Genomic DNA, 24,256 nt, shown 5'->3' on the forward strand with positions numbered 1-24,256 from the left:
ACAACTCATTTGCACTATACTGAGATGAACTGGGTGTGTTAGTTCAGAAAAGTTAGTCTATAAACCTAAAGTGAAGGTAGCTGATTTCATCCCCCATTCCTTTAACTGAAGTCAGTTAAATTGAAGCCTTGACTTATCTTCACATCTTTCAAGGCCATCAGCCTCCAATATATTCTGTGCAAACTGCGTTCAATGTCCTTTATGTCTACACAATTAAGAAATCTAAACTTGAAGCCTCTTTGAAATAAGTTACAAAGTTAATTGGGATTTTAAGATGATCTTACGCTAATATTATCTATATTGTTGTCCTCCTTGTGCTCTCCAAAGAATCCCAGCCACCTGGAAACTTCTACACTCCATAAGCACAATTTTGTATCAGAAATTCTTCTCCAGATGTTGACTCAGTTACTTGTTGAAAATCAATTAATCCTACTGATTCATGTCTCAGCATGAAAATAAAGTCATTAAAATCTTTTCACTGAAGCCAGTAGACTGAAAAGTATTTCATCGCTTGACACCTCTCAGTGATCTTTTTTCCCTCTGCCCTGAAGCCCACTCCTCTCTTCCTAGTTATTCTCAGAAATCACACCCATTTAACATCCAAGTACAGGTAATCCTCGACTTACAACCACAACCAAGCCCAAAATTTATATTGCTAAGCAAGACATTTTTGCCTCATTTTATAACTTTTCTTGCCACCGTTATTAAGTGAATCATTGCAGCTGTTAATTTTGTAACCCGGTTACAAACTTAAGTGACTTTGGCTGGTCAGAAGTTTGCAAAAGGTGACCCGCATGGCTCCAGGTCATGCAACAGCCATAAATGTAAACCAGTTGCTTAAGCATCCCAAATTTTGATCATGTAACCCATGAGAATGCCGCAAGATGGTAAGTTATGAAAAACAGTCATAACTCACTTTTTTTTCAGTGCCATTGTAACTTCGACTTAACTGTTGTAAGTCGAGGACTAGCTGTGTAAAAACTAGAGTCGGTAGCCTGTATCGATCTTGTAATAACGTTATTTTCTCCATTTGTCAATGATACTTTCAAAGGACAGTATTCACAGCAAAGCCCCTAATAAAGTCGTTAATTAATTAACCACCGCCTGACGAACGGGGAAGTCTGCTCGTCTGCCTCTGAGTCTCGATTAAAGGAGGAGGCGGTAAGAGAAACCCCTCCGGGACAAGCTTCCCGGGGAGGGGAGTGTCTGACGCGAAGCCTTTTGCAGCGAAAGCCCCGGGGCGCGTCTCCCGAGGCTACCTTAAAATATGGGTCTCTAGAGGGCAACTTAACGCCAGAAATAAAATGTGAGAGAAAAGGCTTTTGAGGTGCCACGAGTCTCTTCATTGTTTCAATTTAGGGTCAGGAAGGTTGGAAAAAGAAAAGGCGCGCTGCCCCCCTGAAAGAACGTGCCTGCTTACGGCGCCGGGACGGAAAAAGGTGACGGGGACGAGGCTCCGAGGTAAATGTTTAACTTACCCGGGTTCAGGCTACTCTGGAAGTAGAAGATGACCAGGAGCAAGGAGCCCAAGCAAGTGGCCAAGACCATGCGGTGCACCCTGCTTCTTCTCATCTTCGCCCCTGCGCCGCATTCCCCCAGCCCGGGATCAGAGCTTGGAAGTTCAGCGAAATCGCGAGGATTGGCGCCAGCGACTCATGGCCAGGCTTGTCCGGCTCCGCTCCGAGCGGCTGGCAGCAGAGCTCTGCCGCTTCCACCTCCTCTGGCTCGCAAGCCCGAAGCTCCCCTGGGCCAAGCGGGGGGGGGGGGAGAGACCTCTTCACAGGATAGGACCGTACTAAGTAAGCGGGCCGGGGAGTGAGGATCGAAGAGCAAGGAGAAGATGCTTTCCTTGGTCAGGCTCTTCCCTTTGGTGTCACCCCCTCTGTACATATATATGTATATATATGTATGCCTGATGTCTTCGAGTGGTTAGGCGGGGGGAAACGGAGAAAAGTTTATAACAGCGACCGTCCGGGAAAACGGAAAGGCGGCCCCCCCTCCGTCTGCCTGTCCCGTGGATCAGTCCGAGTAAAGAAAGAAGTCACAATACGCAGGCAAAGGCACACCGGGTTGTATATACCGTTTTGCTTTTTAGGTTGTGTGTTTGGGGAAGCGTTTGGAAGCCCGGTTTCAATTTTTGTTCTTTTTAACGCGGGAATCCAGACTCCGGGAGGACTAGACCGTTCCTGAGCATGCAAAGAGTTTCCTTTAAAGGCAACTGAAAAGCTACGCGTTTGGTAATTAGTTTGGGAAAATAATCTTATCCCTAGGAAAGAATTGCACCGCTGTCTTAGAGATGCTTGGAGTTTCCCGGGCCAGCATTTGAGAGATGCCAGTTCTCTTAGCCCTGGGCAGCTCAGTCCATGGACTGTCATGTCCCAGAAGTGCCTTTTCTGTTATAAAGTAACGGGGTATCAGGCCCTGCTGCCTATGGAGTTATTAAGCCTGACGGCCCTTGAGACTCGTTGTTCTCAGCCTTGTTGGGTGGTGGTCCCCAGATTTTCAGAAAAGACTAGAGACTTCCCAAATCCTATATAGAGATCCTTAGAATAGAATCTGAGATAATTTACGTGCCATAAACTGTAGAGTAGACCCTGGAAGTTGAGGGTTTTTTCCCCTCTCTTTAGAACGATTCACAACAGAGGGCAGCACTTATCAATCCTTGGCTAATCTTGTGGGTGGGGAGTTAATGTAGTACTTGGATGGGAAACCACTAGGAAATCCTACAGCTAGAGGCAAAACTGGGGAAATGAAAATTCTGGGAAGGGCAGAGACAAACCAACTTGGAGTATTGTTAAAAAAAAAAAAAAGATGGATGAGTTCATGTACCGGGAGTTATTAAGAGAACATCTCAGAATAGCAGACCTTAGCTGTGGGCCTTTGTAACCCTTTTGACAAGAGACCTCTGAGGAATATCAAGGTTGTAGACTAGGAGTCAACTTCAGTTTGAGAATATCTTTAATTTTTAAATATATGTAACCCATTTTCAGTGCAGTCACCTTGCTTTTATAATTCTTCAGACAAACACCTCTCACTTCCTATTAATAAAGCAGGCAGAAACATACTCTGATATACAGTCTTAATTCCCATCCTACACACAACAGTCTCTGCATCTTTTTAACCTGTTACTAGTGATAAAATCCCAATCCAAAAGGTTTTTGCCTGACAGCAAATATACTTGCACATACAGGTTCTGCAAACCTTTATTAACAACTCTGTTACATGAATATTGTACAGATATATCATGTAGAATTCATCCAAGAAATTCAAATAAGTGGCCAGATCTCTCTCATGGGCACAAAAAGAACAAGAGCCAACCTTACTGAACGTAAGGACAATACCACAAATGCCATTTTATCCTCAAACAAATCCCAAGATCTCTACTGAAGAAACTAATTGCCAACCTACATGCTTCTCTATGGCAAACTGAGAGAGACCTGCAGTCCAGTAAATCACTAACAGGTGCTAACATGCTAACAAACCATTCATCATGATAGTTACTCTTATTGGTAGGGGGAAAGAGAAATAGGAAGCTAATTGTGTTAAAAAAAACTATTTGGATTAGCTAAAAACATTCTGAGAAAGTTGACTGTCTCAAGGTTGACTTAGCCTTCCATCCTTCCGAGGTTGGTAAAATGAGGACCCAAGTTGTTTGGGGGCAATATGCTGACTCTATAAATCGCTCAGAGAATGCTATAATCAGTGGTATATGAGTCTAAGTGTTATTACTGTTTGAACAGCATGATCCTCTGCTGCATACAAAGAAATAATCTTGCTGCATTTTCTCTCCAAGCTTTAGGTGTCTTGCTTTATACTAATTTTTGGAGGCTGAATTTGCCATGAACTTCAGGGAAGGTATTTATTTAAACTTGCTTTTATAATTCTCTCCATTTCCCCAATCACATCTCAGTTTAAATTGGAAACAGTAGATATGAAACAGAGATGAAAATCTCTACCATACTTTTTTCTCTGATTGGACCGCAGTACTGAAAAGGTCACTGTTACTTCTGGGAAGGAGAGTTGAAACAATATTCTAAATGGGGGAGGAGGGGGAGATTTCAACCTTGACGACTTTAAAATTTGTGGACTTCAACTCCCAGAATTCTCCACCTAGCATGAAGTTGGGTCCACAGGTTTTAAAGTTGCCCTATTCCTAAAACATTCTACACTAAACATTCGATTTCACAAAAGGGGTCTGTAATACAGAATTTTATTTCTGTGCAAAATGATGAGGTTTTGCACATGGGTATTGTAGACCATGAATAACATCCTAAAGATAATTTTGTGCATGCACAAACACATACCATATATTTTTAAGATTTGATCCATTCCTAAACTGAGAAATCATGCAGACTAGATAAGCCTGAGAAATAAAATTCCTTTGTTTGAATGAAAAGGTATGGCTTCAGTAGCCCCCCAGAGCTTTATTTATTAAGATATTTGAAAAGAAAAACTTTGACCCTTTTTTTGCAATGACTTTATTTAGCATTATTTTCTTTTCATGAGAGTCAGCTCTCAAAGCATCTTTCTGAAATAAATGTGCTCATGGTAATCCCATTTACATTCTTCTCCCTGTTCTATCAAGCGAGTCTTCTCTACATTTTCATTCAAAGATGAGAATGGTTATTGTTGAAACCAAAGCCCTTGTAAACCCATTACATTCATGTATATTGATGAATTTAAGTCTTGGGCCTAATACCCATTTCATTGTGGGGTACAAGGATAACTAAAATATATATACCCATTAAATCAAATATTAAAACGAACAAGCAAAAGAGGAAAGCAAATATTTTAATAAGATACAATCGGGCAATAATAAAAACCAGAAAAACAATTGAAAGAAATCACAGAAAAATAGCTAGGAAAAGAAGACGATTAGCTGGGTTCAAAGGCTCTGTAAATGTTTCTTCTTCTTCCATTGCTTTCTGAGTTAAAGGAGATAAACATGCTGCTCCTATTAACCATATTGCTGGGCATTTGCCAATCCCTGCTCTAAAAGACGATGCAGCACATTGATTCAATTATCAGTGAACAAAGAAGTTTCCCTGTGACTTCTTTCCCTGAATTCTAACCTGATTTTGTTGATTCCTCTCTAACTTTCATTTCTACAAGCAGCTTAGTTTCCTTCTGCCACTGTCTTCCATGTATGGTAAACGCAATTTCCTTTTTCTCCTCCTTTACTCTCTCTGGATGCTTAGGATTAATATACCATGTCAGTTCAGTGGTGGGATTCAGCCGGTTCTCACCACTTCTGCAGAACCGGTAGCTAATTTTTTGTTACCCAGGCCCAGAATGGACTTCCGGAAGCAGCATCCACATCGAGAATTAGTTGTTCACATATTTGAATCCCACCACTGAGTTCAATAGATGGAAAGAGCAGCTAAACTATTTTCTCAGAGTCAGGGATGCTTCTCCATATCTCTGAAGTTTTGTGCACTTGTAACATAAATACGTGTGCAAGGAATATAAATCCTTCCACTCCCCACCATCTAGCCAGAGCTGAAGAAGCTTCTTGGATGAGAAGTGAAAGGTCTTCAAAGAAAAACAAGAAAGTCCAGTTGCCTCTTGAAAAAGCACCTTTGGGACATGGTGGAACAGCCATGAAAGATAAGGGGATATTCCTGGTATGAAGCACTTTATTTTGTTTTCTGCTGGTATGTAAACAAAACAAAAGTCTGGAAAACATATTCTTTATCTTTAGTTTAAAATACACTTTGTGAGCTTTTTTTTTTTTTTTTGAATGCCATCTAGTAACCTTTACCACCACTCTCCCAGTGTCTCTTTCCCACTTCCCAGATTATAAAAAGTCCAGAGATTGGAGGGCCTGTATAGGACTGAAAATATAAACACTCAAATTCTTCCTTCCTTTTTGAATTCTTTCTGAAGAGAAAAGTGTAAATTTTCACCCGGACAGTTACAAGTTCACACTGATACCCCGTGTTAGTCAGCTGTTATTACAACTGCTCTCAGACTTGTGATTTTACTTCATTTACATTCCAGTGAGTACATGGTAAGGGATCCTTGATGCAGACAAAAACGCACTAAAGATTTTACTTTTACATATGTTTCTTTTAAAGAGGAACATTTGAGGAATGGAATGGGATGCAACTAGTGCATAAAATGAAATCTGTGCTCACGGACAGCTTTTTATTTTGTGAGTGTTCCATCCCAATGCATAATGAGTTTTCCATCAGTTTCAGAACCTTAATACACAAAATGACTGTAGGCAAGACTGTACAGTACCCCAAGGACATTGACCTCTACTCCCACTGCCAACCAACTGTGTATTGAAAAGAACAGGTAAATAGGTTAGAGATAAGTAAGGAAATGTTTGCAAGATTGGAAAACAGTAGGATAGGATTCCTGACAGCATTTAAATTTTTGAAATTGTATAGGAGAAATGCCTAATTTCCTACAATTAAAGCTTTAAGATGGTATAGCAAAAACACAAAGCAGCTCTGGCACAAGAATGCCAAGATCTTTCATAGCTTATAACTCCATTGCAGACCCTTTTGCACAGAAGTGGGTTTGTTCTGCTCTCGATCCCTCTCAACGTATTTCTCCTTTCCCCTCTAGGATTAAAAAAAAGTCTTCAACCATGACTTGAGGAAACCACTAACCTATTAGTTTGCCTCCTTTATTTCTTGCTCCACTAAGCGTTGGGTTCAAAGGGTGATGGGAAATTGCTTTATTGTTTGCTGTACACTTAGCTGTGGCTATTGGTTTGTGAAGGAATTTTGACTATTCAGACAAACCAAAACTAAATGGATTCAATACCATTGGGGCATTTTCAAAAGGGCCAACGGCTAAGTGAAGCTGGATGCGGTATCTCCAGCTACTAAAATTTATACGTTTTCTTCAGAGATTTTGTTTAATTAAACTAAGATCTGTAAGTGAATGGATGCGCACAGCAGCAAATTAAAAATTATGTAGCAAAAGCTATGCTTATAAATATGTGAAGCTGGTCTGAATGTGATGCTGAGTACATAATCCTGGTTTGAAAATGAGGTGAGAATGCTGTGTGGCAAAATAGGGGAATTCAGGGATGATAACCTCTTCTGAATTAGATCAAATTGTTTACATTCATTTTTTAATGTTAATAAATACGTTTTTTAATTCATGAGATATGAGGCACAGCACATGCTAGGTAACATCCATAGAATACCTTTTTATTAATATCAATTGAAAATTGCCCCAAATACATGTAGATCACAGTTAGACCACCTATCTCATGTGGCAACACTCTGGGAAGCTCATGTCAACAGCAATAACGTAAAAGAATAACATAAAAGAAAAAACAAAAACCAACATTCAAACAACAACTCATGGTATCCTAAAACAGCCTGCCCAATACATTAAAAAAATCACAGTCAATGGGCTCCAGCCTCAGACTATCCTAATAATTGTGGGGAAAGCCACTTCCCTTCCAGAAAGCTTCAAAATCACTACCATGTACTATGTGCTACAGTAATCTGATTGTGAATTGACTAGGACTTGTGTCCCTGTCTAAAGGGCCTGCTAGTTTAGGGCCTCCCAGTCCAAGTGATCTGGCACAATATGGGTGGTGGTGGGGCAAACAGGCAAAGCTGTTCAGTCTTCGTGATTCAGCCTAAGTCTATTCCTTCTCATCCAGAGCTATGTAGCCTTGAGATGCTGGTTTAGGACTTCTACTGCAGCATTTAGCCTGCCAAGGTTTGAGATATACAATATCTTGATGATACCTGACGCCAAACTAGTGGATTATTTCACTCACTGATTTAATGTTGATGTTAAACAGAAAGGAGGAGTGTTGAAATAAGTGAGGGACCATGGGTGCAAACACTCCCCTCAACACCAGTGTCAACACCTATTGAAACCAGCCACAGTGAAAGGAGAACCATCCTAAAATAATACTCCCTACTCTCAACAGGCAAAATTGATCTGAAAGGATGGCAACAAAAACAATTGAGAGATTAGGGAATACAAAGAGAGATGTACTATAATCTTCTCAACTTTACTACAAGTCATCCAGGACCACAGCTGATCCTTTCTTCATCCTGAACCCTGACTTGAAATCCAACTGAAATGAATCTGAATCATTTGTCTTATTTGCAATCCTCTGGAGCTGAAGTCTAATCATTCTCTCTACCACCTTCCCTAAAAAGGTAGGCTGGAGATTGGATCGTTGTTGCCCATGACTTAATTCAAAGATTTGCTTTTCTGTAGCAAATTTCTAGACACAACTTGGTTAGCTGTTTTTTTTAATCATCATTACTGCAGATAAGAATAAACTCATTCACACAGAAGATGTGTCTATGTAGCAATCCAAAAGTACAGATAGGTTGATGACCAAGAGTTTAAATTTTAAGAGTTCTCCTCCCATCTTTCAGAATCAATGGATATTTGGTCATTCTGTTCAAGTCTAAGGAGGCAGCTGGCTTATATTGAAATGAAAATTGTCTTAGGTGAGGTCATGTGCGTGTTTATTTTGTTCTGGCTTGTTGGAATGAGTAGAGTACTTCTTTGATTTTAAAATTATTGAGCTTATGTTGTGGTTCATACTAATGTTGTTATGTGTTTCCAGCCTCCAAACATTATTGCTGCTTTCAAAGAAGGCTCCGAGTATTGTAAAAAAGAACTCAAGGGCCCAATCCAAGATATGGAGAGACCACATTTACTGATTATACTAGAACAGTGATGGTGAACCTTTTAGAGACCGAGTGCCCAAAAACTGGCCCCGCTCCACTCCATCCCCTGCCCTGCCCCTGCTCTGCCCCCACCCCGCCTGCCCGCAGGGCCACTCACCACCTCCAGGGCCCATCACAGATCGCCCAGCAGCGGCCATGGTGGCCACGCCCTCTGCCCACACCCCACAGCATCAACTATGCATGATGGGGCATGAGGGCAGAGTTTTGTCTACTCTGTCTGGCTGCCATGTCCTTGGCTGCACTGCTCCACGTGGGCCACGCTCATGGGCGACTCTCCTCCAGGGAGGCTGCTGGTGAGGAGGGGTTGTGGGGGAGGCAAGGCTGGGACAATGGCACATGTGCCCGCAGAGAGGGCTTCGAGTGCTGCCTCTGGCACCCGTGCCATAGGTTCGCCCCACTGTACTAGAAGAATTCTGAAAACTGGAGTTTAGAAAGCAACTAAAAGACAAAATATTACAAAAGGAGAAAGAGAAACATTGGCCAAAGAGTAATTTTAAATGCATCATTTATTGGTTTAGCAAAATTACAAAACTGGGTATGGTCTTATTTAAGGTTTGGCTACCAACTCACATCTCTTGAATTAAAGTGCAATAAGACATTTTAAAGACATAGGTTCCAATGCATTGATAAGAGGGTAAGAAATCTGTATATGCAGGCTTCAGCAGTTTGTGAGCTGTCTCAATTTTAAAGTGACTCCCGTTTCAGGATTCACTAAGCCTAATCTTAACCCCAGCATCTCACTTAGTAGTAACTAAAACTAGTTATTAATTAATCCTCAAGGAAGATTGGACTGTAAATGAACAGATCACCAGTTTACCAAAAACATGTTGATACGGCTACAGAAACACCACAGAGAGTTAATCCTGTCTTTGCAGGTATGAGAAAGTGCAGTACACACCATATCGGAAAAAGAAAAAAAACTGAATATTTTGATCTGCTGTTACTCCTTCAAAAACTACGTCACTGAAAAAATATTCATGTAAGAATAGATTAAAAGGTGCAAAAAATACAACGTAAAAGAATTCACACTACACAATGAAATGTGGAGGTTCAGATATTGGTGTTATTGCATGGCAAATCAAACCTGGCTAATTTGTTCAAATACTATAAAGGGAGAAGGCACTGTTAGATTGGTTTGGGGGGAAATGCATGAAGAGTGTGCTTTTACCTACGCATTATTACCTAGTGAAGATATGCAAGAAGTAAAGATGTTGAAAATGGCTTATTGGCTACACCGAAGCTGGTGAAAGAAATGGGTAAGACTACTTGGGTTCCTGCATATCTCAGAAGAGAGAACGAAGAACCCTTTCTCTCTGCGCAGGGAAACGGGCACTGAGCAGCCTGCTTTCCAGTGAACTCATAACAGGAGCTGAAGGTGATGAATTTGGGTCGTTCACTAAGATGTATCTCCTGAAGAGTGGAAGAAAGAAAATCAGTCAACGGCCTTATTAATTATATTGAAATATTAATTAAACATTCAATAATTTTTAGAGTGAAGTCCCCACCATGGATTCATGTTCTTAACTACAGTGAACTGACTAGAACTTCAAAAGTTAACAAAGTAAACAGTTCCTGATTCAAGTAAAATTACAAACATCAAAAGTGTTTCAAGTTTTATAAGACAGTATAACCATTTTTTGCTACCTTCAAGGAAATGGAACGGTAGAGTAGCTGGATGTAAAAAAAAAAATCAAAATTGTTGGGTTACTTCTTCACCAATTGGAAGTTTTGAGATGGGCCTCGGTGTAAGTGTAAGAAGACAACAAAAGACAACAGAACTTGTGCTTCTTTAGTTCCTTAGATAAATGTTGCTTTTCATTCTCATGTGTCACACATAATTTCATCTTGATTTATGCTCAATTAGCATTACAAAAGTACTAAAAGTGAAAACCAGGGATCATTGAAATGCCTTATTGTTTTACTGCTGATAGTCTGTTCTTCAGGAACAAAACCTACAAGCCGTCTTTGTATTTTGATTTCAGGCCACCCATGGACCATAAATCCTGGTCTTTATTTTCTTTAAGAATTAGTATTTTGGTATCCTCTCTTTTTTAAAAGGACAGAAGTTCAATTCTAGTTCAATGCTTGTTTTTCCTTCTATTGATTTTCATATTTTTACTATTGCCATGCTCAATTTTCTAATAGAAGAAATAGTAAATCTGTTAACCTAGTGAATATGCAGTTGTTTTTAAATGTTTGAGATGTCTTTATTACATTAGTGATATCTGAAAATTCTGCACATCCATGGAAATATAGCACAATATACTAGAGCAGTGGTTCTCAACCTTTCTAATGCCGTGACCCCATAATACAGTTCCCCATGTTGTGGTGACCCCCAAGTGGGTGTGGCCACCAATAAGAGGGAGTAGGACAGCTAGGGAAAAGGGGAAAAAATGGTGGACAGTGTGGTTTGGCGACCCCCGTGAAATGGTCATTCGACCCCAAATGGGGTCCCGACCCACAGGTTGAGAACCACTGTACTAGAGGTAAACCTTCCATATTATGCAGTAGTAAGGATAAAATCTATGATGTTTCATTTTTTATTCTTTACTCTGGAGCCATTGATGCATCTGTGAAATCAAAAGATTGCCCAAATATCTCTAGATCCTATTTGCTAGCAATGTGAAACTAGCATCAGGTTTGGCATTTTTATCAAGGCAAGAAGTCTACATTATAGAGAATCAACTCTACTCTTTTGACTGTATAAAAACAAAAACCCTGATTATTGTGGGAAAGTGTTATAAAAATGGATAATATCTATCTGTTCAGTTCAGCTTTAAAATGTTTAGTTTTAGTAGCAATAAAACAGCATTCTTCTAAAACTGGGCTGTTCTGTAAATATTTTCCCTTTTACTTAAAAATCTATGAAGCCTTGAAAATGCATTGAAAGACCAAACTGAAAAAAATATTTTGTCTCCATGTGAAAATGTAATGCTGACACAATTAACTCCGCTGCTAACAAAGAAGTGTTGGTATCATAGTGATTGTTATCTATGAGATATACCCTTTGTCCGGAATTGATCTGGTTGGTTGCAAAGTTCTTTCTTGAATCACTTTGCTTGTTCCTTGTTCCTTTCTGAATTTCAGCTTGGGATGATAAAGTTTTATGTTCAGATCTTGAGTGGTTGGCGTCCCCCAGGCCAGTCTATGAATATAACAAATTACACTGAATTAAATATATATTATTTAAGGACAAAAAAAATCATGTCAATTTAATACAATGTCAGAATATTCTGACACTATCTAGTGTCAGAATATTTTGCATTCCTATGTCCACTTCCATAGGGACATATGTCCAAACAGACATGATTAGGATAAGGCTTTCAACATGCATTTTGTCTTTTGTAGGATATTTCCAGATATTCCAAAGAAGGCTTACTAGTTGCCATTCTTTGTTTCTAGTTTATTACAGAGCCAGATACCCATCACCTTCCCTTTACAATTATGTATTTACAAACCTCTTCCACCTTTTTCATAACCCCAAAACTTGATTAAAATGAGCATGTTGGAAATGTGAATCCTAACCATTTGGCACCTTGTGAGCTATTGAGCACAAAGGGCAATTGGGTATCTATAGAGATTTATTCTGTGTCCCTCTTCATCTCTCTGCCTACTTTTTGCTAATTTCAGATCATTTCCTTTTGGTTTTCTTCTCAGGCACACACAACACACACAGAGCACATATAATAATAATAATAATAATAATAATAATAATAATAATATACTTATTATAAGGATACTTGGGTATCCTTCAAGCTGACAACATCAAGCACACTGAAGTCAAGAAAAAGATTAGAGGTGAATACATCAAGAGAGTGAAGATCTTAAAATCCAAACTCAATGGAGGAAATACCATAAAGGCAATCAACACCTGGGCAATCCCAGTCATTAGGTACACAGCTGGAATAGTGGACTGGACTCAAGCAGAACTAAAAGCAATGGATAGGCAGACCAGAAAAATAATGACAATGAATCATGCCCTTCATCCACGCAGTGACATTGATAGACTTTATCTACCAAGGCAAATAGGTGGGCGTGGAATGCTACAAGTACATCAGATGGTTGAAGAAGAAAAAATGGCTTTGGAAGAATATCTGAAGAACAATGATGAAGATGCACTGAAATTAGTATATCAGGAAGGCTTACTAACTACTGGAGAGACCAAACTGGCCTACAAGAAAGACCAAATGAAGAACAGAATAGAGGCATGGGAAGACAAAGCACTACATGGCCAATACATGAAAAAAATAGCTGGGAAAGCAGATAATAATAAAACCTGGCAATGGCTAAGAGCAGGAAAATTGAAGAAAGAGACCGAGGGACTAATTCTGGCTGCACAAGACCAAGCCTTAAGGACAAATGCATACAAAGTCAAAATTGAGAAGACAGCAACAGACAGTAAGTGCCGCCTATGCAAAGAAGCTGAAGAAACAGTGGACCACTTGGTAAGCTGTTGCAAGAAGATTGCACAGACTGATTACAAGCAGCGGCATGACAAAGTAGCAACAATGGTGCATTGGAAGATCTGCAAAAAATATCATTTGCCTGTAAGCAAAAACTGGTGGGATCATAAAATAGAGAAAGTCATAGAAAATGATAAAATTAAACTGCTCTGGGACTTCAGAATTCAAACAGACAAGCACCTGCAACATAACACCCCAGACTTAACAATTGTCGATAAGAAAGACAAAAAAGTCTGGATAGTGGACGTGGCAGTGCCTGGAGACAGCAGAATAGAAGAGAAAGAACTGGAGAAGATAACAAAATACAAAGACCTACAAATAGAAATAGAAAGACTGTGGCAAAAGCAAGCAAGGGTAGTACCAATAGTCATAGGCTCCTTGGGTGCAATCCCAAAACAACTGGAGCACCACTTGAACACCATTGGCATTGACAAATTTGCTATTAGTCAATTGCAAAAGGCGGCCTTATTAGGAACTGCTTCCATCCTGCGACGATACCTGTAATACCATCAAACATCCACATCTGCCTATCCTAGGTCCTGGGTAAGGACTCGATAGGTAGACAAAATGCCAAATCCAGTCTGAACATCTGGCTGACTGTGCGATGAATGATAATAATAGAATCGCTGCTCAACACTGTCCGTATATATAGCCAAGATACTGCTATGGAGTTTGGCTTGGACAAATGTGCCACACTTACTATCAAACAAGGAAAAGTAGTGAAAACTGAAGGAATCAAGATGCCCCATGAAAATAACATTAAGAGTCTGGATGAGGAAGATTACTACAAATACTTGGGTATCCTTCAAGCTGACAACATCAAGCACACTGAAGTCAAGAAAAAGATTAGAGGTGAATACATCAAGAGAGTGAAGAAGATCTTAAAATCCAAACTCAATGGAGGAAATACCATAAAGGCAATCAACACCTGGGCAATCCCAGTCATTAGGTACACAGCTGGAATAGTGGACTGGACTCAAGCAGAACTAAAAGCAATGGATAGGCAGACCAGAAAAATAATGACAATGAATCATGCCCTTCATCCACGCAGTGACATTGACAGACTTTATCTACCAAGGCAAATAGGTGGGCGTGGAATGCTACAAGTACATCAGATGGTTGAAGAAGAAAAAATGGCTTTGGAAGAATATCTGAAGAACAATGATGAAGATGCACTGAAATTAGTATATCAGGAAGGCTTACTGACTACTGGAGAGACCAAACTGGCCTACAAGAAAGACCAAATGAAGAACAGAATAGAGGCATGGGAAGACAAAGCACTACATGGCCAATACATGAAAAAAATAGCTGGGAAAGCAGATAATAATAAAACCTGGCAATGGCTAAGAGCAGGAAAATTGAAGAAAGAGACCGAGGGACTAATTCTGGCTGCACAAGACCAAGCCTTAAGGACAAATGCATACAAAGTCAAAATTGAGAAGACAGCAACAGACAGTAAGTGCCGCCTATGCAAAGAAGCTGAAGAAACAGTGGACCACTTGGTAAGCTGTTGCAAGAAGATTGCACAGACTGATTACAAGCAGCGGCATGACAAAGTAGCAACAATGGTGCATTGGAAGATCTGCAAAAAATATCATTTGCCTGTAAGCAAAAACTGGTGGGATCATAAAATAGAGAAAGTCATAGAAAATGATAAAATTAAACTGCTCTGGGACTTCAGAATTCAAACAGACAAGCACCTGCAACATAACACCCCAGACTTAACAATTGTCGATAAGAAAGACAAAAAAGTCTGGATAGTGGACGTGGCAGTGCCTGGAGACAGCAGAATAGAAGAGAAAGAACTGGAGAAGATAACAAAATACAAAGACCTACAAATAGAAATAGAAAGACTGTGGCAAAAGCAAGCAAGGGTAGTACCAATAGTAATAGGCTCCTTGGGTGCAGTCCCAAAACAACTGGAGCACCACTTGAACACCATTGGCATTGACAAATTCGCTATTAGTCAATTGCAAAAGGCAGCCTTACTAGGAACTGCTTCCATCCTGCGACGATATCTGTAATACCATCAAACATCCACATCTGCCTATCCCAGGTCCTGGGTAAGGACTCGATAGGTAGACAAAATGCCAAATCCAATCTGAACATCTGGCTGACTGTGCGATGATCCATAATAGTTGGAAGGGACCTTGGAGGTCATTGAGTCCAACCCCCTGCTCAGGCAGGAAACCCTACACCATTTTGGACAAATGGCTGTCCAGTCTCTTAAAAATTTCTTAAAAGCTCCACTGCTTCTGGAGGCAGGTTGTTCCATTGTTTAATTGTTCTAACTGTCAGGAAGTTTCTATTTAGTTCTAGATTGCTTCTCTCCTTGATTAGTTTCCATCCGTTGCTTTTTGTCCTGCCTTCAGGCGCTTTGGAAAATAGCTTGACTCCCTCTTCTTTGGGGCAGCCCCTGAGATATTGGAACACTGCTATCATATCCCCCCTCGTCCTTCTCTTCATTAAACTAGACATACCCAATTCCAGCAACCGTTCCTTATATGTTTTAGCCTTCAGTCCCCTGATTATCTTTGTTGCTCTTCTCTGTACTCTTTCTAGAGTCTTAGCATCTTTTTTACATTGTGGTGATCAAAACTGGATGCAGTATTCCAAGTGTGGCCTTACCATGGCATTGTAAAGAGGTATTAATACTTCATGTGATCTTGATTCTATCCCTGTTAATGTGGCCCAGCACTGTGTTGGCTTTTTTGGCAGCTGCAGCACACTGCTGGCTCATATTTAAGTGATTGTCCACTAAGACTCCGAGATCCTCTCACAGTTACTACTATTGAGCAAGGTACCCCTATACTATACTTGTACATTTGGTTTTTCTTGCCTAAATGTAGAATCTTCCTTTTTCATTTTGTTAGATAGTGCCCAGTGTTCAAGTCTGTCCAGGTCCTCCTGTATCTTAAGCCTGTCTTCTGGAGTGTTGACTATTCCTGCCAGCTATTCCTTGGGATTCTTACATGCTAAGATGCAGTTAACTAAGTGCTGGGCTTTGTCTATCTTTGTAATGTTTTTCCTTGTTAAAAATGTCCTTTGTGTTAGAATTATAAAGCCTGCTTTGCTAAGTCTCAGGAGAGATTCCTGCTCTTAGGAACACTCATACTACCACAGAGAATGTGTCTGCCTGTGATGGGAAGTATCTCTGTTGTAATCTGTTTCTTTAAACCTGGGTTAATATACATATAATAGAATAACCAATTTGACAGGGTTCAGAACTGTTTAAGAAACTTAAAACTTCACAAAATTGCATACAGTGAGGATGGTTCTTGCTTCTTTTCCAGCTTCCCAAAAGAAAAAAAACATTTCAAAACAATTAAATAAGCATTTCAGCAATGCAGTACTACGGAAAATAGCAGCATAAACAGGAATCAATAATAAAAATAGGATAGAAGTGTGCTTCTCATGTTTATTAGAGCCAGGGATACAAGAAGCTATTAACTAAATAATACAGAGCACAATTATTTATAAAGAAAAAGCCTCCCCCAATCTTAGTTTCATTATAAGAGAAGTTTTTAAAAGAATTCCTTTTCAAACAGAACAACCCCTTTTCTCTTTCACTTTTCTCTTTTTTTTCTTGGTGAATTCTAGAAGGATTTCTATGTTATCTAACTGGATAGTAAATGATACAGTATCCCCTGCAGTTGTTTAAAGTAGGATAAAAATCCCCTCAAATCCTGGAAATTTACTCAAAGACAAATTTACCCAAAAAGAAGGTTGAAAAGGCAAAATAAAATTTAAAAGTTGAGTACTGCACTATACCTGGAATAACTGCATTTACTCTAGTTTCAGGTGGATGAAATCTTGATGTGAACAAGAGCAAAATATTTTAAACTACAGTACACTAAAAGGAATTCTTTTAATAAACAAATTGACATTTTTAAAATAATGTATTGATCTACCTGTAAGGAAAGTCCCTAGGAAGGTTAATGGTACTTTCTTCCATCACGGTATATGGGCGTCTTTGATATTGTTTGAAAGGCTTCATCAGAGCAAAAAATGAATCAGATACAATCTTGGAATATTCTAAACTTTGATCTGGGCAACCAGGAATAAAGAGAGATATAAATGTTTAGGAATGTTATATTTAATTTATTAAATTTACATTCTTAGTTTAAAATTGATCTTATGGTCAAAAAACTTTCTAAGTGATGGTTTCCCTTAGTTATAAGATTGTTTTCATGTAAAGCATAATTTCTGATATCAGACTATATGCATTGATACAACAGAGCAGTCTTATGCTTACCTACTCACAACCAAGGCTGAGTTCAGTGAGAATTGTTCCCACTGAATGATAAGGAAGAATAAGATAGCAATTTAAGATAAGACAATGCTTATATTTACCTACTTTGATAATGATAACCTTGTTATGGCATATTCTCCTGTGAGAAGACATACTTAACTTTGAACAATCATTTTGCTATCAGGCACAAACATATTCAGCATTTTTTATTTGTATAAGTGATTCTTAATAGTATACTGCTTTTATTAACTCTTCTTTTTATAGGTTAATTGATTTAATAAATTGCTGATTTTGTACATTTGACACTGGAAAAAAGTTTCATTAATTTGTGCAATATGTGGATGAAAATGAATAAATGCACTTACTATTTATACCCTATTACAGGGGTGTCAAACTCAATTTCACTGAGGACCGCATCAGCATTGTGGTTGCCCTGGGGGGGATGGGTGGGTGTGGCCAGAGTGGGTGCAGCCTACTGGGTGGGCATGGATAGAGTGGGTGTGGCCTTCTGGGTGGGCATGCCAGTTCTACATCATTCACGTCAAGGGTGCCTGTAGGGGCCTGGGCAGGAATGGGACAGATCTGAGGGTCTCTCGCAGAAGGGGGTAGGACTGGGGCAAGGCATGGTCCACCGGGGCAAATGTCAAATGGCCAGCACAAAATTGTACATTGGCTCCCAGCTGGCCTTGGCCAGGGCCAAGGCAGCGGGGGCCGTTCCCTCACTGTTTCCAGGATGGCTTTGTGGGCCGCATGAAACCACTTCGCGGGCCACATCCGGCCCCCGGACCTTGTGTTTGACATGTCTGCCCTATTGTATTCAAGACTGGAAAGTCACCATAGCACAGCATATTCAGAATTAAAGATGAAATTTCTGTGGAATCATTAAAAATATATTTTTATTTCACCTTTATTATTTTTATAAATATTCCAATGTGGCAAACATACTCAATACTCCTTTCTCCTCCTATTTTCCCCACAACAACAACAACATTGTGAGGTAAGTTGGGCTAAGAGAGAGTGAATGACCCAAGGTTAACCAGCTTCATGCCTGCTGCCATAACCAGTAGACCAGGGGTCTTCAATTTGGCAACTTTAAGATTTGTGGACTTCAACTTCCAGAATTCCTCAGCCAGCCCTGGCTGGCTGAGGAATTCTGGGAGTTGAAGTCCACAAGTCTTAAAGTTGCCAAGTTTGAAAACCCCTGCACTAGACCAAACTGGCTTTTGCATTCACAGCCATTCTATCTTACTAGCACTGAACCTAAAGGTAGTTATCCCTATCTAGACCCTAAGTGTCCCAGACATCAAGAGAGCATCCTAACCACATATCCTGTTTGGCCCACAATTGAGACATGAAACTGATTATTATACACTGTATACTGATGATATCTGATTGTGTAGCAATTGATGACTTCCTTCTATAGCTTCATGTTCATGTTAAATAGGAAGAGAGAAACTGTCCAATGTTGTAGAACCCCTCAATAGAGGACCATGATCCTTCTTTTTCCCCATCACTACCAACTGGAATCACACATTCAAGATGGTGGAAATGCACTGAAAAACAATGTCTCCCACTCTCAATACTTGCAGCGAGTCTACAACAAAACTATGATTAATGTTATTGAAGATGGTGAAAGATCAAGCAAGACCAATTATGATCAGTGTGGGATTGATTCCATATCCCAAGTGAAAATTATCCAGAGGTTTGTAAGTTTTAATATCTACATCATGGATATCTATTTTTATAGAAAAGTAGAAAAGCTAACAAACTACGTTAACATGCATTAATTCAATCAATCTTAAAGAGGCAAGGTGGTGAATTATGCAGTTTTAGACTATATTTGACAGATCATAAGAAGTCATACTATAATAGGTCTCATCTATGCTAGATGAATTGACCTCAAAAATAACACAGCCATAAATATACACCTATTGACAAAGCTATTCTGTTAATAGAGAAAATTTTTGGACCCAGTTTAAAGATGACAGACAAAAGAACTACATGAGGAAACAGTACATATTTGTCTAGCATTTCACCTAAACTAGGTACCAGGTGCAACAGAATGTTCTATGGCTAGGCATTTGTTGCCTGAAAACACCACATTTAAATAATACATAATAGTGCAGAATCTGAAATCTTGGAGAAGAATTAGCTTGTCTTCCTGTAAAAAATATACCAGTTACAAAATATTCCGACTGGCATATAATCATCTTCATGTTGGAAACGTTAATTAGATTTCTCGGACAAATTATAAAGGCATATGTTAAAGGTAGGCTATCTACTATTTTGCTCATGTTTAAATATATTTGTAGCCTAAACTTATAAATTTGTTAATTAACATAGGAAGTCTATTTAGGGAGTCAGAGGTTCAAATTATATGCATATTTAAAAATCTAAATGTTATCACTGAAATAACATAGACAGCTCTTTTATGGTATATTGTGGCATAACTAAAATTATAGCAGGGAAGAAGTATCTATTTTAGTTGGAAAATATATTCCACTGATGTCATCTGCTGTGCTGGTATGGAAAGGGTGTATACTGGGCTTTAAGTGGCCAGTAATTACATAGAATAGAAGAAACGCTTGAATTGCTTGCCTCAACCTAGTTGGCATTTAGAGCAGAAGCTATCCGCAAATAAATTAAGGTTAAGAGCATGCTGACACTTAATGGGTCATAACTTCTAATTTTGATTGTTTTTATGTGGCCTAGCATTAAGCAACAAGAAAAATTGAGAGTTGAACTTTGAAAAAAATATTCCGGTCCTTTCAATTCAAATTTGGTTGGTGTTGTTCATCTTTTAGCATCACCTCTGTTTTAAGGCTATTAGAAACTTAATTCATAATTTCCACTTTCTGTTGATTATGCCTTAAACTCATACTGATCATTATAAATAGTTTTACTAAGAAAATAATGATGCTAAGTCAACACTAGGAAAAAGAGAGGAGCCATTCCTTTTGGTACAATTTTGCATTTAAACATAGATTATCTTTCAACCTGAGCTCAATTCTGGTGAGCTAAACACATGATGCAATTCACTTGGCAAAGGAGTGGAAAAGATTTTTCTCATCTTTTTCCAGAATGTTTATTTTTTTTATGCCCAGTCTAACCCTTTAACCCAGTCTAACCCTGCTATGCTAATTAAATAATCAACCTTACATTGCTGAGAGTTGTTAGGTGTGAAACAGTGTCTGTGAGAAGACAATTTTTTTTCAAATTCTTGTGTCAAACTTTGTTCCTCCACTTGCTGAATCCGTTCATTTTCCTTCCTCAAGAACACCACTCTAAACAAAAGGCAAGATATAAATAGCTCTGAATTTTAACTATATACCTCTAGACTGTCATTCATTTATGATTTCTGATCCTACAAATGGGCTACTAAGATTGATTATGAACTTTGCTACTAAATGCAAACCTTTTAGTAATCAATATTAGGAATTAGATCTTTTTTTTTTAATTTACTTTCACTGCCATTTAACAAAAAGGCCTTGAAATATAACTTTCAGTAACAAGGGTACTGTAATGATGAGTATACATTTTGGAGATCATGACTGTCAATAGCCATTCTCTTCCCAAAAAACTGTACACAACTCATTACTGCTACACTGCGGTAAAGGACACATGAAATCTTGAAGAAACATTACCTCCACATTACTGCCAAGTAGTACCTCTGTTCACAAGGACAATCTATAGGAAGTAACGGGTGCCTAGAAATCCCAGTTTCAAGAACCCATAAGGGCCTTCATGCATTTCGTCATTTCCAAGGTATTTGTAGGCCATAGAGTGACTTTGGGGATGGGTGGGAGCACTGAATTATTCTCTCATCAGAAGTGAAGGTCTGACCACGAGGACTTCCTGGAGCCAGCAGCTCACCATGTAAGATATTGTACAAACAAAGCACAGTGGCTACAAATGGATCTACCGTGTATTCAATTTACTTTTGTATTGTTTTATAAAATGATTTTATTACTTGACTTTTTTTAAAAAAATAAGCAAGAAATATAAAATTAATGATATTGTTTTGTAACATAGTTTTTAAATAATGAAGAAAACAGCTTATGCTATTTTGGCAATGTGAAAATATTTATTTTAATATGTAAATGCTATTTATAAGGGCTGATCCCAGATATGCTCACATGTTGTAAAGCTGTGCATACACACATTCCTCATCTAAACCACAAAAACTCAGTTAAAAAGTTGAGGATACACAATATTAAGTTCTCCCAAAATAATAATATTAGTTTTAACTGCTATAAAACTCCAGGTTTGCAACAAGTCCTGTACGAGCTTGCTATCTTGGAAAGCTTTGCTTTAACTAAGCTCTGGTTTAACAGGAGCTCTTGGGGTAAGTGCCTTTGTACAATTTGTACAATTATTTGACACACGTCTCATGTCAAAAATTAGAAGCAATATTCGATATGACATTGGCAGCTTATATTTATAGTTATTATTAGCTTGACTAGCTATTATTGGGTTGTGAATTCATTCTTTAATGTGCTGTATATTTCAATGAGCAACAACAAAGCTAGTGGAGGTGACAGTATTCCAGCAGTATTCAAAATCTTAAAAGAAGATGCAGTAAAAGTGCTACACTCAATTTGCCAGCAAATTTGGAAAACTCAACAGTGGCCACAGGATTGGAAAAGGTCAGTTTACATTCCAATTCCAAAGAAAGGCAATGCCAAAGAATGTTCAAACTATCGCACCATTGCAATCATTTCACATGCTAGTAAAGTTATGCTTAAAATCCTACAAGCTAGACTCCAGCAGTATGTGGATCGAGAACTACCAGAAGTACAGGCAGGATTTCGAAGAGGCAGAGGAACTAGAGATCAAATTGCCAACATACGCTGCATCATGGAGAAAGCTAGGGAGTTCCAGAAAAACATCTAATTCTGCTTCATTGACTATGCAAAAGCCTTTGATTGTGTGGATCACAACAAATTGTGGCAAGCTCTTAAAGAGATGGGAGTACCAGACCATCTCATTTGTCTCTTGAGAAACCTATATGCGGGTCAAGAAGCAACAGTGAGAACCGAACACGGAACCACTGATTGGTTCAAAATTGGAAAAGGAATCCGGCAAGGCTGTATACTGTCGCCCTGCCTATTTAACTTATATGCAGAGCACATCATGAGAAAGGCAGGGTTAGATGAATCAAAAGTTGGAATTAAAATTGCCGGGAGAAATATCAACAACCTAAGATATGCAGATGATACCACTCTAATGGCAGAAAGTGAAGAGGAACTAAAGAGCCTCTTGATGCGGGTGAAGAAGGAGAGTGCAAAAGTTGGCTTGAAACTCAACATTAAGAAAACCAAAATCCTGGCATCCGGCCCTCTCAATTCCTGGCAAATAGATGGGGAAGAAATGGAGGTAGTGACAGATTTTATTTTTCTGGGCTCCAAGATCACCTCAGATGGAGACTGCAGCCAAGAAATTAAAAGACGCTTGCTCCTGGGGAGGAAAGCTATGGCAAATCTAGACAGCATTCTAAAAAGCAGAGACATCACCCTGCCCACAAAAGTGCGCATAGTCCAGGCCATGATTTTCCCAGTTGCAATGTATGGCTGTGAAAGTTGGACCATAAGAAAGGCTGAGCGCAAAAGAATTGAGGCCTTTGAACTGTGGTGCTGGAGAAGACTCCTGCGAGTCCCTTTGACTGCAAGGCGTTCAAACCGGTCGGTCCTAGAAGAGATCAACCCCGACTGCTCTTTAGAAGGCCAGATCCTGAAGTTGAAACTCAAGTACTTTGGCCACCTAATGAGAAGGAAGGATTCACTGGAGAAGAGCCTAATGCTGGGAAAGATTGAGAGCAATAGAAGAAGGGGACGACAGAGAATGAGATGGCTGGATGGAGTCACTGAAGCAGTAGGTGTGAATTTAAATGGACTCCAGAAGATGGCAGAGGACAGGAAGACCTGGAGGAATGTTGTCCATGGGGTCGCGATGGGTCGGACACGACTTCGCAATTAACAACAACAACAACAACAATGTTTCAATGTGTAAATCATACTGAACGTATCCTAGAAGAGTAAATCAAATTATTAATAACAGTGATTGTTATTAATGGTACTTTATATGTTTTATAATAAGGGTACCTTATATCTTTTTCCTTAGAGAATTTATAACCTTCATTGTACTGTTGTTCTGTTTTATTTCTTGAAAATGGCCTACAAAGAAAAAAAATACATAATTTTGAACTAGTAGGATCCTAGTCAGGTGAGGGAGATCAAAAAACAAATATGCAATTTATAAAATGGACTGATAAACTATATAAGGAACTTTTTTCTTCAACATGATTTTCCAGTTATAACTTTTTTTTAGAAAAAAAATATATTTTCCTAATTACATTTTAAACTAAAATACTTTAAGTGTATTCATGATTTCATTGGTCTGCAAGTAATTCAGTATTATCATAATATCAATAAGGTGACCAACCGTCCTCCTTTAGGGAGGACAGTCCTCCTTTTGTAAGTTCTGTCCTCCCTCAAAAAGTGTCCTCCTACATGTCCTCCTTTTCGATATTTGAAGACTAATCTGCAGGGCTTTCTCTCTCTCATAGAATGCTCAGAATGGCATTCCGGCACCTTTTTTTGATAGTTTTTTTTTTTTCAACTTTTGCATGAGCTGTGCTACTCCCACTATTGGCTTTCAAAAGCCAATAGGAATTGCTGCTGAGCGCACCAAAACACCTGGCTGGCAAACTTTGCACATGCAAGTTGTCTGTATTATTGTTGCAATGAATAAAATATTTCTTTTATTTATGATATTTTTTTCTTCAATTTATTTGTGTCCTCCTTTTCATTGTAAAAAAGTTGGTCACCTTAATATCGATAATATCTACCACAAAG

At 38.9% G+C, this 24,256-nt stretch overlaps 2 protein-coding genes across 2 annotated transcripts in view; both read right to left on the bottom strand.

The window, feature by feature from the left end:
* Window positions 1–1,728, bottom strand: part of LOC120302773 (carbohydrate sulfotransferase 11-like) — a 46,704-nt gene extending 44,976 nt beyond the window's left edge. The window contains exon 1 of the mRNA XM_039331698.1: window positions 1,479–1,728. Within this exon, the coding sequence (XP_039187632.1) occupies window positions 1,479–1,572 (94 nt within the window). The 5' untranslated portion in view covers window positions 1,573–1,728. The remainder of the gene's footprint in view (window positions 1–1,478) is intronic.
* Window positions 1,729–9,175: 7,447 nt separating this feature from the next.
* Window positions 9,176–24,256, bottom strand: part of LOC120302725 — a 38,291-nt gene continuing 23,210 nt past the window's right edge. Inside the window, exons 12-16 of the mRNA XM_039331582.1 lie at window positions 23,504–23,575; window positions 20,562–20,686; window positions 17,062–17,197; window positions 11,692–11,832; window positions 9,176–10,097 (exon numbers count right to left, since the gene is read on the bottom strand). Of these exons, the coding sequence (XP_039187516.1) occupies window positions 9,971–10,097; window positions 11,692–11,832; window positions 17,062–17,197; window positions 20,562–20,686; window positions 23,504–23,575 (601 nt within the window). The 3' untranslated portion in view covers window positions 9,176–9,970. The remainder of the gene's footprint in view (window positions 10,098–11,691; window positions 11,833–17,061; window positions 17,198–20,561; window positions 20,687–23,503; window positions 23,576–24,256) is intronic.

This window comes from Crotalus tigris, unplaced genomic scaffold (assembly GCF_016545835.1).
Source record: "Crotalus tigris isolate CLP2741 ecotype Arizona unplaced genomic scaffold, ASM1654583v1 scf7180000024437.13266115, whole genome shotgun sequence".
NCBI lineage: Eukaryota > Metazoa > Chordata > Lepidosauria > Squamata > Viperidae > Crotalus > Crotalus tigris.